This window comes from Lolium perenne, chromosome 6 (assembly GCF_019359855.2).
Source record: "Lolium perenne isolate Kyuss_39 chromosome 6, Kyuss_2.0, whole genome shotgun sequence".
Classification (NCBI taxonomy): Eukaryota; Viridiplantae; Streptophyta; class Magnoliopsida; order Poales; family Poaceae; genus Lolium; species Lolium perenne.
Window position 1 is genome coordinate 22,010,994 of NC_067249.2, and position 19,303 is coordinate 22,030,296.

Genomic DNA, 19,303 nt, shown 5'->3' on the forward strand with positions numbered 1-19,303 from the left:
TTTCTGAACATACAGGTTCAGAGATCGTCTGTTTCGAGTACCCATTCGGCCGAATCAGAGGAAGGTTACTTAGAGTGTTTTGTAGACCTCGTTCCTGCGATCGTTTTGAGTGGTCATTCACTAAATTTGGTTAAGCGGTTTAGCTGCAGCGACAAAAACAAGCTCCTGGAATGTGTGTTTTGATGTCTGAATATTACTGTGCTGAAGTATCTGTCTCTACCTATTTATCTCTGCATTGCTTCTAGCTACCTGCATCTTAACTTGGAACCTGGCCACCTGTTGCAGGAGAAGATGGCCACCTGGCGATGGAATTGCAATCGCAATCGTTGCTCTGCTGATATTCACCTCCTTCCTAACCACCCTTGCATGTGACTTACGGCCCATCACTTGCTTCTCATTTCATTTACTGTGCCGTTGTCGATGATAAGTTCACTCTTGCCTGATTTATGTAGATGCTGTGGAGTTTGGTCCTTCGGCTCCCTCGGCCCAATTCACTGTTTGCCCACGGTTCTAACCTCTTGCACAGTTTAGTCTGCTGTAATCTTACTTTGTTCGTTGTTTTTGTTCTTCTAAGCAAGGGAAGTTCTGATAAGAAAACAAAATTCTTGTTTGCAGGTCACCATCTGCAGAAGACAACAATTGTTTTGTATCAAATTCTTCTGGTTATATTTTCAAGTATTCGTATTCTGCTTTAAAATCACACTTTTGCATTCATAATATTAGTATGTGTGCCATGTCCATGTTCTTCCTGGAGGTGCATATTGCATCAAGCATTGTGTGGTGGCATGTTGATTTAGCTTATTATTTGATCGAGCTCGGCCTCCTTTGCGCCCACTTCATCATGCACAATGCCTCATAGGCCATTCGATTTGTGGTGTCTGCCAATTGTATGATAGAAAGTAATGGAATATTAAGCTAGTGGTGGATGGCCTTCTCAATCCTTCAGGGTATGAAACTATTTAGCCTCTTTGTTGTTGTTACACTGATTGGTAAGAGTTTAGGCCCTCTTCATCATGCATCCATGTTTTACTCTTAAGTGCTCACAGTAAAGAAACTCAGTTTTATTTGTTACTAATAAGCTACAGTGCAAAGAAAATTATATAAATTTCAATGCTGCTATCTAGAATCTCTTGTACTTTTGTCGAGATTTAGTAGGGCATACGGACCATTTTGTCTTTGCTAGTGTTTTCCCTATCAAGTGTTATTTTATCGAAAGTTTTGAAAATGGTCTTTTTATCATATGAGCCGTGTTGAAAAAATGGCTTGGGTGGTTTCATATTTTTAATTCACGTAACGCATCCTTATCATATGATGCTTGGGGAATTTAATTCTTATCTATGCTTGATGACCTTTTTCTGGTCATGGACGGAGGATTTTTTTTCTATCAGCTCCTGAAAATCAAAAGGATGATAGAAAATAAATCCATTTTACATCGGGATTTATATACTGCAATATTTGTAGATCATTTATGATGCTCTATATATTCTTTGTGCTTAAGCAATTTCTAATATGCTATTAATGTTTGATATTGTGCAATTTTAGGTACAACTTTTGGACACAATAAACTAGCAATGTCTGTTATCGTAATTAGGACACAATAAACTAGCAATGTCTGTTATAGTACAATGGTTAATTGCCTACTTTCCTACTTAATGCACCAAATTTACAGCTCAGGACAAGCAGGAGATAATGCGAGTGAACGTATTCCCATGTTTCAGATGGTATGTTCTGAACTTAATTTCCATGGTTTATGGAACTTCTGAATATGTTATATATAAATGCTACTATATATGTCACTATCTCTTTCATTTCTTTATTAAATTTTCTATTCAGAGTGGCTTCATATGTTTGTTGAGTGGGAATCCTTAAGTTGCTTGAGTGAGTTCACAGTAATATTTGAATCTGATTTGTTTTTTGAAATAGTATTATATGAAAATATATGTAGAGACATTTTTCGAACAAATGGTCGCTGCATTCACTTTCGTTCATCTTATGGTTGCATCTCAGCACATGTTGTACTGCTATGATACTTGCTTGAGTTTACTTATCAAATTTAGTTCGTTTTTCATTGCTCATATCCAGCCATCTAAAACTTGAGCTCTTCAAAATGTGAGAGCTGGTTTTGTAACAACTTCTATTCTTTTTAGTAAAGTCTGAATCATAGAGTGTGATAGATGGTTCTCTAATTTCTGTCTTCTTTTTTGAAAGTTTTTACAGACTATTTGTAGTGTAATCAAACAAATAAAATGTATTTGAAGCTAATTCAGATTTCTTGAAAGCTAAGACAAAAATGTAGATTTTGGTGTTGTTTTGAGTGGTCATGCACTCAATTTGGTTCAGCGGTTTAGGTGCAGCGATGAAAACAAGTTGCTTGTCTGTTTTTGCAATGTTGAAATTTAATTTTAATTTGGACAAGTGAAGTACTTACTTCATTTTATTCAAATGTGCAGGGGTTGTGCATGCAATGGTGAGAAGGGCCTATTGCCGCAGAAATGTGAGTGCTCATCAAAACATGTAGTTCCTATCATAATTTTGTGATTTTGCGTCATGCTCAAATATGTTATTGTAGAAATGAAGTTTTTTCTCTCTTTTTTGGCAGTGTTGTGTCGGATTTGTAGTTTCCTATAACCTGGTTCCAACCTCAGATGTTGTTCCTTTTTTGAGATAACAAAAGCAATCATTTGTAAATGATTTCTATGCTACTTTGGGTGTTTTAAATGTGTGACCTGAAACTCCAGTGCATATCTGCTTAGCCTTGCCGCTTTTCTTAGGAACTTTGTTTTGCTTCTCACCACACATGTGCCTTTGATTTTAGTTTTATATTTTTTGATTGTGGTTTTATTTCCTAATTTATCCATGTGTCCTCTCCATTAGGGCCAAGGCGAAGCAGCGATCATCTTCCAGAAGGCCCTCTCCATTATCCCCATGTTTGAGGCCACCTAGGACATCCTCGATGAGAGCAAGCCTGACAATCCTCTCCAGCTCATTCATCACATGGAGGAGGTGTTCGATTGGAAGATAGGATATTGCAATATGGTTTCTTCCAATTTATTTATTGGTCCATTCATCCCATAGTTTGTCATGAACTTACAACATTAATGAATAATGATGCAGCTTCTACACATGCCAGAAACAAAACATACTCGTGCATATTTTTTAAGTTAAAGTTGATATTTTTCCCGTGCTTTGTTAGGGCTGGAGATGACTGAGGCTCATGAAGAATGCCATACTTGATTTCTCGAGCCTTTCCATCTCTCAACCATCCAATGCTGAAGGTACAGGCCAACCCTCTTCTTGTTGCGTGTATTCTGGCAATGATGATTTTACCAGATTTAACATAACTCACCATTGATATTTTATATGCAGAATCATGACAAAAGATAGTGCAGGTATTCTGAAGCTCAATAGGCCAACCAGCTTTTGGTTGCGTGTAATTTGACAATGATTATTTTACCCAATTTAACATAACTCGCCATTGATCTTTTATATGCAAAATCATATCGAAGGATAGTGCAGGTGTTTCTTGTATTATGATGCTCAATAGAACCTGATTGAAACCTCGACCTCAACTCATCTGATACTAAAATACTTACTAATTAATGGTTTCCTAGAAAAAATGTTCATGTGGTTAGTTTTCTTTGTACAAGCAAAACAAGTAATTGAGGCCTTGGCTGTGTATATATAAATATATAAAGAGGGTTTTCGTTTGTGCAAAATGGGAGAAACAGATTTACAGATTTATTGTGGTAATGATTTGGTCTCATGGAAAAATGACTCAAGTTCTGATCTATTTGCAGGTATTGGATTTCTGAAAAGAAGCTCACATCCTCGCCTCATTTCACCATCCAAAAGTAGTTTAATTTTATGATGTTTTACATGTTGGGTAAGTGCAGATGTCAATCCCCAAATATAATAATGAACTGAAATTTACTACTTTTCCCTTCAATAATAGCCACTATTTCTTTATTTTTGCCAATCTTGTACAATTTAGCAAGGAATCTACGATCTGTAAATCAATGGCCAAGTTTGCTGCTTTTTAATGAAGATCTTATGTGAAAATATAATTAGGAACTTAGTCTGAGATACTTTTCTCTTTCATAATATGCCACTATGTAGTGACATAACCATTTAAGCTGTACTAAGCATGTTTAACATACATTCATATGCATCATGCTTCTGACAATAATGCATTATCATCTTCGCTTTGTCCCGACAATAACTAGAAGTTTAAATTCTTTCCTATTGCCTTCATTATGTGAAAACTACACTTTATAATGGTACTATAATTAAAATTGCTCAAACTTTCCTTATCTGATGTTTGGCAAAGCAGTTACTACTATGACTTAAGCCTTAGCCAATTTAGAGCTCATTTTCCATTTTCTTCTATCCATGTCATGCACTACTTTCTGAAACATTTTGCAACTTCATAAAAGTTTTAGATCAGTCTTAAAATGTGGTTTGAATTGTGCTTTTGTGTACCCACTGTTTTCATACTATATTTGAGTTCAAAAATATTTTATAGCGTTAGAGTTTCACTCAAAATGCTAGATATAATTCAGTTTTTTGGATTTTTTTTTCAAATTATGGCTGTAATGTTCTCGATTTTTATAAACCATTCAAATCAACTCCGTTTGAGATGAAAACTTTACAGCATATCAATAATAGTTACATCTTGCTTCTGTAAAATTTACAAAAAAAGTTAAGCTCGTTTGGTTGCCCAAATGATTTGAAAACAGAGTGCAGTTTTCAGTTTCAGAAAACACAATCAGTTTCAGTTTGAGAGTTCAGGGGACGTGAGAGTGAGAGGCTGCCTAGCAGTCTTCTTCATCATGGAAACCATCCACAGGGCAGCGCAGCAGCGCGGTGCTTGCCATTCGTCGCGTTCCAGCCCATCCTGACTGTACTGTGGATATCTTCTCCAACTCTGACCATACTCCGGCAACGTTTCCGACCATTCCAGTGAGCCTCTGGTCATACCACCGTGTCATAAGAAGTACCCAGGAGACCAAAGACAAAGAGAAGAAGAGAAGAGGGGAAGAAGCCAAAGGGCACTAAGTTGTCAAAAAAGGCATAAAATCAAATGTTCGTCATGTGGAGGATATAACCACAATAAAAGAAAATGCAAAGACAACCCACTTGCCGGTGTTAAAGAATATGGCAACTTCACTAGAGCCGCCAAGAGGAGCAAGAAAAAAAAATGCAAGACAGGTAAAAAGATTATAACACCATATTTATAAATTTACACTTCATATTTAAATTCTACTAAAACAATCTTAACTTGTATTTATGTTGTGTCCAGGGATCTGCAACTACTATTCCTGTTGAGCAACCTACTACTGCTACTCAACAAGTAAAATTATTATTTCCCTACTGAAAGCTACAGCTAATATTTTAAATCTGCTAAAAGAATCTCAATTTGTATTTATGTTATGTCCAGGGATCTGCAACACATGTTCCTGATCAGCGGCCAGCAAAGAAGAGTCAGAAGAGAAACACCACTGAGACTCTCAGCCAACTCCAGATGCATTTGCTGGTGCTTCTTTCTCTCAACATGCCAATGAAAGTTCCCAACAAACTACCAGGCAGTCCCAGCAAGTTGCCAGCTCCATGACAATCCCAATAGAAGGAAGGCTAAAATGGTGGGTTTTTGGTAATGAGAACAGCTCACGGCAAGATGGCGGGCTCCCAAAGCGCGCCCCCCATGATGAAAGCCCAGGGCGGCTCCGGGGACAGGTCGGTGCAGCCCATTGACCAATATGGCACCAACCTGGGCTTGGCATTGGGAAGTACTTGGCCTCAGGGGAAGGGCTGTGACCTGGTGCTGGGCAAAGAGTTGCAGTCTGGGATGGATAGCAGGGTGGAGGAGAAGGAGGGGTCGCTGATTTCCACGGAGAACGACTCCCAGGTGACTGACCCGGCGTCTTCCTGGGTGGCGGACAGCCCGGTCCCGGGTGGGCCGCCTACCAAGGTGATGCGGCTGGGCTCTCCACTGCGGGGCCAAGAAGAGGAGCAGACCGGGGGAGAGGAGACACAGTCAGAGGGTGAGGAGGTGGCGCCACAGAAGGATCTGCTCAAGGAGGCTTTGGCGGACGTGCAGCTGGTGCAGGGGAGACGCTCGAAGGCCATCCCTTACACGCGAAGGAAGAAGGACGTCACGATCACGGCCGTTCGCAAGAGCGGCAGGACCCGGGGAGCGGACGTGGGCACGCCGGCGTTGGAGAAGGCACAGCGCCTCACCGCGGAGAAGAACTTGGAGAAGAACCTGGACAAGGCGAAAGGCAAGGCGAAAGGTAATCCTTTTTCCGTTCTTGATGTTATTTCGGATCCTATGCTCTCTACGGTGGCGGAGGACAGCTGCTTGCTGTTTCATCCAAAGGCGGGCTCCCCGGCGGAGGCCCTCTCCTTGATTAGGGCCAAGGAGGAGGCGCAAGCGGCGCTGGCTGCGACCTCTCGCCGTTTGGAGTTGGAGGAGGAGGCACGGCGACGGGCGGAGCCGAGGGAGGCCCCGTCGTCTGCTGTTGCCCAGGAGGCTGGGACGAGTGCGTCCCCCAACCGACAGGGTTTGCAGGCCCCAGGGGAGGGTCCGGGTTCAGGGGAACCGACAGGGGAGGGTGGCTCGGCTGAGAGGGCTCAAGCTGAGGCTGCAACCCCCTCTCGCGGACGACCGCGACGCAAATGTGCTAAGACTGGTAGGCCCCTGTTGAATGTTCGAAAAGGACAAAACAAGCGCAAGGGTACCAAATGAGGGCGCTCATTTATAATCTGAGGGGTTTTGGACGGCTAGGGCGCCGATCACAACTCAGAGCTTACATGAGGGAGGAGAGAGTGGACATTCTTGGCTTGCAGGAGACTCTGAAACAAGACTTCTCCTCGGCAGAGCTGCATAGCCTTGAGTGTGGAGGCCAGTTTGCGTGGTGCTGGGTGCCGGCAAACGGACATTCGGGGGGAATGCTCCTAGGGTTCCGAGACGAGTGCTTCGAGGTGGGGGCTTGGAGAAAAGGGGTTTTCTTCATCAGTGCGGACGTTTACCAGCGGAACATTAAAGCTAAGTGGTGCTTCATGCTGGTTTACGGTCCGGCGGATCATTCAAGGACAGGGGAGTTCCTGGATGAGTTGCAGCACGAAGTGGACAACTGCCAGCTCCCGCTAGTGGTGGGGGGAGACTTTAACCTCATTAGGAAGCTGGCGGATAAGAGCAATGAGGTGGTGTGCTGGCCGCGGATTCGGCGCTTTAACGACGCCATTGCGGCAATGTCCCTTAGGGAATTGAACCGAGCAGGGGCTCGATTCACTTGGACAAACAACCAGTTAGACCCGATTCGGTCGGTGCTGGATCGGGTGTTTGTCACACCGTCGTGGGAGACACTCTTCCCTCTGTGTTCGCTCTCGGCGGTGACGCGTATTGGATCTGACCACAACCCCCCTGCTGCTGGATAGCGGGAAGGGGGCTCCTGCGGACAGCGCGGTTCTTCTTCCAAACCTGGTGGTTCAGAGTCGCGGGCTTCGACGACCTGGTGCGGGGCAAGATTGAGGGATACGTGCTGGAGAGGGGTCCGCATCGATGTAGCATTGAGCAATGGCAGTGCATCTCCAGATGCTTGCGCCAGTTCCTCAAGGGATGGGGGGCAAACCTTGGTAAGGAGAAACGCGACTTCCGTGCGGATCTCTTACGACAGGTGGCTGAACTAGATTCCATGGCAGATTCGTCAGGCCTGGATGAGGAGGGGTGGGCCCTCCGATATCACCTGGAGGACCAGCTTGTGCATCTGGACGAGGTCGAGGAGGAGTACTGGAGGCAACGCAACCGCCTTAAGTGGACTCTCCAAGGGGACTCGTGCACGGCGTACTTTCATGCGATCGCCAACGGGAGGCGACGCAAATGCATGATTCCACGTCTTAGGGTGGACGGTGGAGAGATTGACGACCAGAAAGATCTGATGGACCACATCTACCAGTTCTACTCCGGCTTGATGGGATCAAGGGGGGAAGAGAGAGCATTCTCGCTAGCTCCGGACTTATGGGCTGAACCGGCTAAGATCTCGCCGGAGGAGAATCTCTCGCTAGAACTGACTTTCACCCCAGAAGAGCTAGACGAGGTTCTCGCTTCGATGAAGCTCGACTCGGCGCCGGGTCCGACGGGTTGCCGGTGGCCTTTTTTAAGAGGTTCTGGGGTACTCTAAAGGGTCCCATCCTTCAGATTCTGAACGACTTCGCTCTAGGGAGAGTGGATATCTCCCGCCTAAACTTCGGGATTATCTCCCTCATCCCGAAGGTTAAGGGGGCCGACGATATCAAGCAATTCAGACCTATCACGCTCATCAATGTTATATTCAAGTTTATCGCTAAGGCTTATGCGATTAGATTAGCCCCGTTAGCTAATAGGACGATTGACAGGAATCAGACAACCTTCATTAAGGGGAGGTGCCTGCATGAGGGAGTGCTGGCATTACATGAGATCGCTCATGAACTCGGGGTTAAGAAGCTTCGAGGCCTCTTCCTCAAGCTGGACTTCGAGAAAGCGTATGACAGAGTAAATTGGGACTTCTTGAGGGAAGTACTCCTGAGAAAGGGTTTCTCTGCGGTGATTGTCCATCGCCTTATGCAGCTGGTGTCAGGGGGACAGACAGCTGTCAACGTTAATGGGGAGATTGGTGCTTACTTCCGGAATGCACGGGGAGTGCGACAAGGGGACCCTCTATCCCCTATTCTGTTTGATTTCATGGCCGACTCGTTGGCAGCGATTCTATCTCATGCGAACGAGTCGGGGCACATACAGGGTGTGGTGCCACACCTCATCCCAGGGGGAGTTACCCACCTCCAGTATGCGGATGACACCATGATAATGATTGAACCTTCGCAATTGGGAATTGCGAACCTTAAATTCCTCCTGCTCTGCTTTGAGAACATGTCAGGGCTGAAGATAAACTTCAACAAGAGTGAAGTCATCGTGACAGGGGTCGCGGGGGAGGAGAAACGCAGGGTGGCGGATGCACTGAACTGCAAGCTTGGGAGCTTCCCCATTCGCTATCTGGGCCTTCCGGTTAGTGACAAGAGGTTATCAGTAGCGGACTGGTTTTTCCTTACAGAGAAGGTGGGGCATAAGGTAGAGCCTTGGCAGGGGCTCTTCCTAGCATCGGCTGGGAGGCTGGAACTGACGAATTCTTGTCTTTCGAGTCTGCCGATGTTCGCCATGGGATTATACCTTCTATACGACGCGACACATGGGGCTATGAATACTGCGAGAGCCCGATTCTTCTGGGAAGGGGTGGGAAACAAGCGCAAATACCACATGGTGGATTGGGCTACCGTGTGCAAGCCTAAGGCGTATGGAGGACTGGGGATCCTCAATACAAAATCCATGAACATTGCCTTTATGCTCAAATGGATCTGGAAACTTTACCAGCGATAGGATGGCTTATGGGCAGACCTCCTGAGGGCTAAATACTTAGGCGATAATGACTTGTTTTCCCCAGCGGTTCCAACCAGAGGGTCCCAAGTGTGGAATGCGATCCAGAAGGTGAAATGGCATTTCAAGCTTGGGGCATGGCACCGGGTTCATCATGGGAGACGAACCTACTTCTGGCTGGATTGGTGGACGGGGCGGGGACCCCTCCACCGGCTATTCCCTCGACTCTTCGCCTGCTGTGACAACCACTTTGCCACGGTAGCAGGGGTGAGATCGGAGGGGGGATGGCGCATCAGGTTCCGGAGAGCCTTCGGTACGGACGAGATGGTTGAATGGGAGAACCTCTGCAGAATCTTTGATCTGCACCCCTTCGCCGAGGGGGAGGACCAGGTGATTTGGGCACTGGATCCTTCGGGGGTCTACTCCACACACTCTATGTACCTGCGGCTGTCGCAAGGGGCGGCAGTCACGTACTTCAAGGAAGTCTGGCGCACAAGGGTCCCGCCCAAGATCAGAGTCTTCCTATGGCAATTGATCAGGGGAAGCTACCGTCAGCAGAGCAGGTTGCTAAGAGGCAGGGGCCATCTGACGGAAGCTGCGCAATGTGTGGCGTGTTGGAAGATTGCGATCACATCTTCTTCAAGTGCCACCTTGCAAGGTTTATGTGGGCAGGGGTGAGGGAACTCCTTCCATGTACTTGGAATCCGACCGGGGTCGGCGACTTCATCGCCATAGTCCAAGGTCTTTCCGGACCTCTCCGTAGGCTAGCTTGGTTTGCTTTCGCAGCCTTAGGCTGGACGCTCTGGAACACACGTAACAAGTTAGCGATTGAGGGGAAGGTGATCGGACATCCTGCTGATGTGCTCTTCACCATGTCTATCCATATGCAGAGCTGGAGGGTTCTGGTCAGACAGCGGGACAGGGACCTTCTGGACGCGGCGCTGGGCGAGCTTAGGCGACTACACGCGAGGACGAGGAGGGAGGCCACTTGACGGCCGATTCTGCGGCTCCCTCACCTTGGTTTTCAACTGTGGTGTGCCCAAGGGGCGGATGTATGAGCTACTATTCTAGTGGGTGTGTGGGTGCTGGGCACCAGTTGATGTTGTTGGTTGTATCGAACTTATGCTTGCCGTTGTGGCTTTATCTATAAAGCCGGGCCTATGGCCTTATGTTTAAAAAAATAGGCAGATTGTTCAGTAGTATACCTTCATATTTTGTGTATGATCAGATGTTCATCATGTTAGTTCTTGAAAGTTTTTGAACCTGTTGGGTTGTCTTATACTGAATAATGCTGCCCAATTTTCAATTATTACAGTGGTACAATATACTGCCAAAATAATGGCCATTTCTCTGCCAATTCCATTATTTTCAGTACAACATACCACCATTTTCGGTATAATATACTGCCAGTTTATCACAGTGGTACACCATACTGCCATTTCCATTATTTTTAGTATAACATTGGAGATACAACATACTGAGAATTACACCAGAGACAGTTCGTACATTACTCTAGATGCAAGTACATCAGGTTCTCCACTTGCAATTGGAGATACATTGTACACACAAGCAACGCCTGCCCAGGTTCTCCACTTGCAAGTACACTGACAGAACACAATTCTTCAGTTATTAATTGATGCTCCCTTATCTGCAGGCGCCGGAACACTGGCTCATTGCCCCTCGCTGCCGCTGCCGTGTGCAGTGTGCTCGTGGGTTTATGGATCAAACTGCCGGTGACCAATACCATGAGCCACTTGTCGTTCATCCTCCATCAGCCGCACCTGCAGCACCTACACACAGTAGACAGGAGAGGGTCTCAATAGAGAGCTACCTGTAGGGCAGTAGGGGATTGGGTAGGCCATCATGTTGAATAATTTTTATTTGCTTGGTTCTAAGCTTTGATGACGTTCTTGCATGATAGAACCTTGTATCCTCGTCCCCTAGAACGCGCCAGTTTACCTTGCCACGTTGTCTTGCTTCGCCAGCAATAGAGTGAGCTGAACTTTCAATTTTTGCTTAACCATATGCCTAAAGAAGCCCTCTAATTTCGTTTGGGGTCTACCATCCTCGAGCCAGTCCATAAAGGCCCCTCAAGGTAAACTTGTTCGCATCCAGAACTTCTCTGTCGGGTTTCAGAATTTCCCTCCACCTCCCAATATTTTTTATCTGTTTTAGATTTCGGCTAATCCATTTCGCTATGACTCCAGGTTACAGTGACCAAGTCGACAAAGCCATTTCTGAACTTTCAATTATTTTTATACTAAAAAATCTTTGATTTTTTGGACAATTGTCGAAGCTTCAGTTTTCAAAGGACAATGATCGGTATAGTAGGATCTCGAATATTGGACCAAGTGAAGTCTTGAATTTGCAAGTCTCTAATTGCATCATTAAACTGGCTCTTTTTTCACACAGTGCAGCTGTGCTGGTAGTTCTGTCCTCACCTAATCGGACTGTGTTTTAAAATCACCAGCGACAATGTTCATTGTTTAGTTGTCCAGAGATGGAACTCTGAATTTTCAGATTGCAAGTGAACCGTGAGTGATCTTTTCTTGGCTATTGTATTGCAGCATTTAAATTTTCTTGAGTTCCATACTGTTAGAATTTCACCAGCGGTACCAACAGCATCTATATGCTATAATTTGTCATGCATAGCAGGAAGGAAAGCGGACTTGTAAAATACAACAACAAGGCCATCTCAGCTCCGACAGACAAACAAACACTGGCGAAACTGATAACCGCTACCACAAAGTGACGCCAAGCAACTGCAAACTGAAAAACAGAAACAACCACGCTGGGAAATAAAATACGCCGTTATACGTAATGTACATTGGCACGATCTTCACAGGGATCGTGCGCCAAGGCGCACATTTAAATCTAGTTTCATTAAGACACGGCATAGTCGCCGGTCACCAGACAGGTTACATTAGAAAGAAAGTTCGTAGTCTTACATGGTCTCCGTGAATTTCACCTACACCCAAAGCCGCAAGCTCATGAGCCGGTCTATTACATACTCTAGGGTGTACACCACTTTAACCTCTAGAAAATTCATATGAAGTCTAAATCTCATATCACTAAGCAAGATGCCAATTGTTGAGAAGGAATAATCTGAAGACGACATGGCATTCTTCATCCATCTTAAAGATCACTTTCCCAATGTGCTCGGCAACTTGCATAGCATTGGAGAGGGCAGTGACTTCCGCATGCATGGCATCCGACATCATTCTCAGAGGTTCATCTGCAGCTACACAAATATCCAACGAGTTGTCCCTGCCAATCGTACCCCAGCCATCACTCCTAGTATCTTCATCGAAAGATGCAACCACGTTCATTTTAATGAATTCAGTGGGTGGTGCTTCCCAACGTCTAGTCTGTTTGGCAACATGAGTTTCTTTTCTCCCCCAAAAATTTGATCCATTTTTGCATCTGTCGTTGAACATTAAACTATCTCCACCGGCGGCCCGATAGCGATTTGGGGCCGGCGTCGTTTTGGGCTCGCACCGGTGCACCCCAAACGGCGCCGGCCTTTTTTCGAGCCTAATAGAATCGCCGGTATTCCCGTGCCGGCCCCTTCACCAAGGGCGCGAATCGGGCGCGCCGGCGCCTTGCGGAACGACGGTTTTCGCTGGTGGGGGCGCCCTGTCAGCGAGAGGATGCGACGGTTCGCATCGGCCGCGACGCAGGAAGGTAGGTCGTCGGCGTTTAATGGTCTCCCGCGCTGAAACCGAGGAGGCCACGAGGGCAGCGACTGGCCACGCGGCGTCCAGTCGCCGTAAATGTGGGTAGTTGCCACCGCTATATAGTACGTACGCCGTCCACCACCGCCGCTCCATTCTCATCTCCACCACCGCTCCATTCTCTCCTCTCCACATCAAAATGACGGGCCGTCTGAAAACCACCTACTCGATGATTGACCTCAACGGCCGCGCGCTGCCTCCACCACCACCGCAGCCGCTGCCGGAGCGCAGCCGGAGCCGGAGGACGACGCGGAGTACAGCTCTGACGAGGACGAGGACCCACGGTTCGCGGCGTGGCACAAGGCCTACGTCGCAGACGCGGAAGCAGAGGCGGCGGAGGAGGCAGCGCAGTCGGGCGAGCCGCCGCAGGCCCCCGCTGACCCGGAGCAGGCGGCGATCCTTGCGTCGCTGAACGCGCAACGATACAAGCGGTTGAAGGAGGAGCAGCGCGAGTTCGTCAACAACGCGAACCTCGAGTACGTCCTCGAGATCTCGCGCCAGCGAAGAGGAGGCGGGACGCCGCCTCATGGAGGCGGAGCGACAGAAGCTCGCAAAGCTCAATGCTCATCGCCACTACGAGGCGTTCGCCCGCCAGCAGGCGAGGCACGCCGAGATCGAAACTTCTCGGGGAAGGCTGGAAGCGCAAGGACAGCGCCGCCGGCAAGCCCCTGCGACGCTGGCCGCCATGCTCCACCGCCAGATGCGCGAAGCAAGGGAGGAGAAGCGGGCACGGACGCATGCGACAATGGCGAAGAACGACGACGAGGCAGGGCCGTCGAGCGTCCCAACCGACGGCCAGTAGATCGGGATTAAATTTAAGTTTTAGTTATGTTTAAATTCGAGCTACTTTTGTATAAATTTCGTATAAATTTGGGTTTTTAAATATCATTTTAAATTCAAAATATATTGAGGCTGGCGTATGGGGGCGCCGGTTGGGAGCAGCATCCCCAAATAAAGCATGCTATGTTGGCGCCTATTGGGGGTTGCCGGTGGAGATGCTCTAACAGACTGATGGTTCTCACCATGATTGCCTCTATTTCGTTCTTGCCACCAATTCCACAAAAAAGACTGACAACCTTAATACTTCCTCAAGCACCGTACATCCTGGAGGAGTAGACTTTGCCACCTCTTCTTTGCATACTTGCAGTTGAGAAAAAGGTGTCCTCCATCCTCAAAAAATCTGTGGCACACTACACATCTTGTATCAAGCTCTACTCCTCTCCTTCCCGCTCGCCCGATGTGCCTGGGTGCTGTTGACTTGGGCTGTCCTAGGATCTCATTCCGTGCTGGCCGTTAGATGTAAATGAATGAATGGTGGATTAAGAGGCTCGGGGCACAACGTCAGGGCACTGGATCTCAGTCCCTTTCCCCGACCCGGTACAGAGCTCTACCGGCGGCGATGGCGGGACGCTGATGGGCTAGGGAGGGCGTCCTTGGCACGGCGGCAGTGGGCGGCGAATTCGGGGCTCCAGACGGCGACCCAAGCACGGCAACGGCGATGTGGGCCCTCTTCCGCGAGTGGTGCAGGTTAGCACCGCGTACCATCTGCTCAGGCCTATGCCGTCTCGGGCACTCCTCTCGGCTCACGCTCCTTCCTGCGCTTCGATTTGTGCTTCTATGTGGCCTTAATGACCGGTTAATCTTATGTTTCCTCGAGTTGATTAGGGTAGAACTAGAAAAGATGATACTGGATTACATTTGCATCTAACATGCTTCTTCTCATGAGAATTGTACAACTGAATCTGCTAGTTACAGTTCATCTACGGTACTGCAGACTTGTTGCAGTTCTCGCTTTGACAATTTACATGAATTTTTTTTTTTTTTGAGTTTGTACAATTTATACATGGTTAAATTAACAATGTGTTGACCACTGAAGTTAGAGTGAATATTTACGTGTCACTTGTTCATTTCCTTGGAGTATATGTTGACTTGACCTCATGTATGTGGTGAATGTGAGCCCAATTTTTGAATTAAAACCCGACGAATGTAAGCTTTTGAATTAAGATCGGTCGGCGACCAAATGTACGGGACAATCATTCGGTCATTTAACCATGAACAAACATATCACTCTACTGCCGCTTTAGTCCTCTTAAAAAATTGGTCACATAATGCCCCCTGTTAGTGGTCAAAATGTACATGACTGTCATATTAGGAAACAAATTTAGACCTAGTGTCAAATAAGGAAAAATAATAATTTCCAGGGCCAAATACGGAAATCATATTTTGTTTTACCGTCAAATAAAGAATTTTATCAATACTTATATCGGAATTCTCCATATTAGAAAGGCTAGGACCGTCCACACTCCACAGAGCCGCCTCCATTCCCAAATTCTACTACTGCCTTACCACCCTGAACCCTAGATCTATCGCGGTTCCCTACCTCCAACTCCATTCCCCAGCGCCGGGGACGGCGGTGATCGATGGCCTGACTCCATATGTACCCGCCATCCATGGAGAAGGTCGCTGCAGCGTCGGCACCAGCGTCCGATGACGATCTCATCAGCCACCTCCCCGACGCCATCCTCGGCACCATCATCTCCCTCCTCCCAACAAAGGACGGTGGCCGCACGCAGGTACTCTCTCGCCGATGGCGCCCCCTCTGGCGGTCCGCGCCTCTCAACCTTGACATCCTCACCTGGATCCCACATGTCCCCATCTCCGTCCTCGCCTCCGCCATCTCCCAAATACTATCCCAGCACCCTGGCCCCACCCGGCGATTCTCCTTCCCCTGCCGCCACCTCGGGTTCTCTGCTGAGGTGGAGAGCTGGTTCCACTCCTGGTTCCACTCCAGAGCACTAGCCAATCTCCAGGAGCTCAATATCATCTACACCGATGGAGTACTGCCACCATTCGTGCTGTGCTCTGCATCCACCCTCCTCGTTGCCAAAATCAGCTATTGTCATTTCCCCCATGAGATCGTGTCACCTATGAATTTCCCCCTCCTCAAGAATCTCTCATTGTTTAACGTTTCCATCTCGGAGGAAGTCTTCTATTTACTGATCTCTAGCTGCCATGCCTTGGAGGGTTTATTCATAAAAGGAGTTAAGTCTACGGGTTGCCTCCGTGTTAGCTCGCCGACTCTTAGGAGCATCGGTGCCTCCAGCAGCCCACATAAGATGGAAGAATTGGTCATTGAGGATGCTCCTTGCCTTGAAAGGATACTATTGCCTTACCACTTGGATCGTTTGACTATCCGGGTAGTTAGAGCACCTAAGCTTGAGATATTGGGCCCTTACTCACTGATACAGATCTTCCAGGTAGCAGATGCAACCAACATTCCGCATTCCTACATACAGATATTTAGCTTTTGATGTTCATTTTCTTTTCTTCAGGGAATGAGCCTAGTCAGCTCGGAAAACTCAATACACACCTTGAAGGTTCTGGCTCTCAAATCTTCTGGCCGTGAATTGCAAACGGTTCTTAAGTTCCTCAGGGGGTTCCCCTGTTTGGAACGGCTCTACGTCATTGTGAGAACTCATATTTGCTTGCTTATATGTATGCTTTAATTGACATCTTATCCGGTCAAGTTAGCTACAGCTGTAACATAAGCATCTTCTTTTCATTTTGCAGTTTCACAAGCACCATGGGATGGATAAGAAAGATGAGCCTCAGTATGACCCACTGCATCCAATTGAATGCCTTGAGACCCATCTGAAAAAAGTGGTGTTTAAGTCATTCGTAGGCAATGATAAACAAATTGATTTTGCGAGGTTCTTTGTTTTGAATGCAAAAGTGCTGAACAAAATTGAATTTGAAGGATACTGTCACTACAACAATCAATCAGTTGCTTATCAACACAAGCTGCTACAAGTGGAAAATAGAGCTTCTCGGGATGCTCGGATTGAATTCAAGTATACTCCGGACCCTGAGCATTACGGTCGTACTAATCTCGACAAGCATATCCATGATTTGTCAGTGGCCGACCCCTTCAGACAGTGGTTGACGCGTTGAAGATTGCACTATCATGTGCTTATTTTGTAGACAGTGGCTTGAAGATTACTTTGTCTTCGCATAAGTCTGGTCTACTCCTAGTTTATAGTTCCTCTGTAATTCCAGTATCTTACAAAGTTACCCCAGTTTAAACTGCAAACAAAATATTGGATGCATATTACTGCCGACATTCTTAGAAAGAGAGAGTTGGTAAGTGGTAGCCCCATCTGCCGATACTCCTCCTACTGTCTTATCATTTGCAATTATGGTTAGTTCTGCCTAAACTGGGCTAGAAAGACATGGCTTGTGTTGAAAACTTGAAATCTTGATTGTCTTTTCAGTTTTATACAAAAGCATGAGTTGTTTAATTGCTGATTTTTTGGTGTACATTTTGTTGTTTGCAGTACCATGCTTTATAAAAAGCATGAATCTTAACGTTAATTATCTTTACATTTTTCTGCATTACTGCTAGAGAGATCTAGTAGTCTAGGCATCTTTATTGTTTGTGATACCATGCTTTACGGTTTTTTATTGTTGTCTATGGGGTATATTTGCTACCTTTAAGTAAAAAAGGAGAGGCTTGAGATACTGCAAGTACGGTAGTAGTTAATTTCTATGAAATTTACTCCATTTGTTGTTTGGCATGCGTTTCCCATAGTCTGAAAGAATCTGCTAGAAGCCTTGTGTGGTGGAACACACTTGTTAAAAGATTGTAGTAGCAAATATTTCTGATATACATATACTATATTTAATAATGAATACTTGACATCTTTGAGGATGCCTTTTAGCTCCCACACTTCCCAAGATGGCTAGGAAGATAGATGCTATCATAGCATGTACCGTAGGCCCAATTCCTTTCAATTGTATATTTCAGGATTGCTATAATTAGATTCAAACCCATTGCATTGCAACAGCTAGTGCTGAGTTTCTCAAGGATTTATTTGATAACCTGTAGATTGCATTAAAATGGATTGTATACAATTAAAAACACGGTGAAATCAGAGGTTTGGTCTACTCGCAGTTATATGTCGAAGCTGCCTTTGTAAAGCGGTTGCTCGTACTGAAGACGCTTTGTCCAAACGAAATTCAAAAGGCGGTACATCTGTTCCTAAATGTTTACTCGCTATTTCATTTCATTTTATTTGGCTTGAATATATACAGCCCATAACTAATCTGTATGGAAACTGGTTGGTGAGTGGATATGAAAATGTGCCCAAGTGATGTGGAGTTCCAGCTCGTAGAGTTGTGGCGAGTGGGGTTTGCTAGAATTTATCGTTGTCATCTAAACCAGGTTATACTGATATTAAATGAAATTTCCATGGCGTGGGGAAACGGTGACTAGTGGCTTTGATGTTCCTCGTTGCACTAGCGTCAGGATACCCCGATTAGCATTGCGAGTGGCAGAAGAAGACTAGAGATTGTTGCTGCTGAGATTTGGGACAAACTTGTTAGCATGTTTTTTGTAATACTGCTTGGAAGTATTTTTGTTAGGTGTGGCAGTGATCCTGGTTTGTACAACTTGTTAGCATGTTTTTTGTACTCACTGTTTGGAAGAAGTAGTATTTCTGAACATCTTTGTTGCTTGCAAAATCAAGCTTTTGCTAGATCATTATCACTGTCTATGGGGCACCATACATTCTTGAGTTTTGATGGATTTCCCGTATACATGACAGAATCCGAAGGAAACTTTGTGACCTGTTGTGGAGCTATGGTAAATAGGAGAAAATGTTTTACCTGTGGCATGTACAGTAGCACAAGTACACGATACTTGGCAAGTTTTACATCTTTCATGATATTATGTAATATGTACTTGAATACTTGACAAGATGGCCAGGTACGGCGGCTTGGGATAAGAACAGTACTCAGGCAAGATAGACACAGTTCTTCAATTCATGTTCCAGCTACAATTGGAGAGAAACTCATCCAACTGTTGGCGCTCAAGGATGTAAGTTAGGGCAGGAAGAAAATATATATGGCCCTCAAAAATATGCTTTGCTTCTGCCGGAAATGTAACCGGCAACTAGCCCTTCATTTCCCTTTTGTTCTATCTTGTTCAAGCGAGCGGTCCTTGGATTTGTTATTGATGAATGACTTGGTGCATGGTATGGTTGTGTGCATCATCAACTAATAAATTTAACTTCAAGAGAAATTCGATAAAAACATGCACATTATTTGGGACTTTGATGAGGAAGAACCCTTTACTTGCTTTGTAGAATTTAGACAATAATATTTA

General features: G+C 45.9%; 2 protein-coding genes and 1 long non-coding RNA gene across 12 annotated transcripts; all 3 read left to right on the forward strand.

The window, feature by feature from the left end:
* Window positions 1-299: 299 nt before the first annotated feature.
* On the forward strand, window positions 300-11,938 carry LOC127308645 (uncharacterized). Of its 10 annotated transcripts, none has more exons than XM_071821480.1 (12): window positions 300-368; window positions 453-525; window positions 616-1,721; window positions 2,451-2,494; window positions 2,875-3,036; window positions 3,194-3,275; window positions 3,367-3,389; window positions 3,798-3,883; window positions 4,737-5,208; window positions 5,300-5,350; window positions 5,438-6,290; window positions 11,061-11,938. In XM_071821480.1, the coding sequence occupies exons 11-12, from the start codon at window positions 5,654-5,656 to the stop codon at window positions 11,141-11,143; spliced, it is 720 nt and encodes a 239-aa protein (XP_071677581.1). In that variant the 5' UTR covers window positions 300-368; window positions 453-525; window positions 616-1,721; window positions 2,451-2,494; window positions 2,875-3,036; window positions 3,194-3,275; window positions 3,367-3,389; window positions 3,798-3,883; window positions 4,737-5,208; window positions 5,300-5,350; window positions 5,438-5,653; the 3' UTR covers window positions 11,144-11,938. The 10 variants fall into 10 exon arrangements, with proteins under 10 accessions (XP_071677581.1, XP_071677579.1, XP_071677576.1 ...); XM_071821478.1 differs by having other exon boundaries at window positions 2,875-3,003; XM_071821475.1 differs by having other exon boundaries at window positions 2,875-3,275.
* Window positions 11,939-14,313: 2,375 nt separating this feature from the next.
* Window positions 14,314-17,445, forward strand: LOC139832054 (uncharacterized). The gene is made up of 3 exons (XR_011746554.1): window positions 14,314-14,667; window positions 16,473-16,607; window positions 16,711-17,445. It is a non-coding gene; the product is annotated as an uncharacterized lncRNA (long non-coding RNA).
* On the forward strand, window positions 14,664-16,461 carry LOC139832053 (putative F-box/LRR-repeat protein At3g49150). The gene has a single exon (XM_071821484.1). It carries the CDS (start codon window positions 15,576-15,578, stop codon window positions 16,449-16,451), a length of 876 nt encoding a protein of 291 aa, XP_071677585.1. The 5' UTR covers window positions 14,664-15,575; the 3' UTR covers window positions 16,452-16,461.
* Window positions 17,446-19,303: the final 1,858 nt, after the last annotated feature.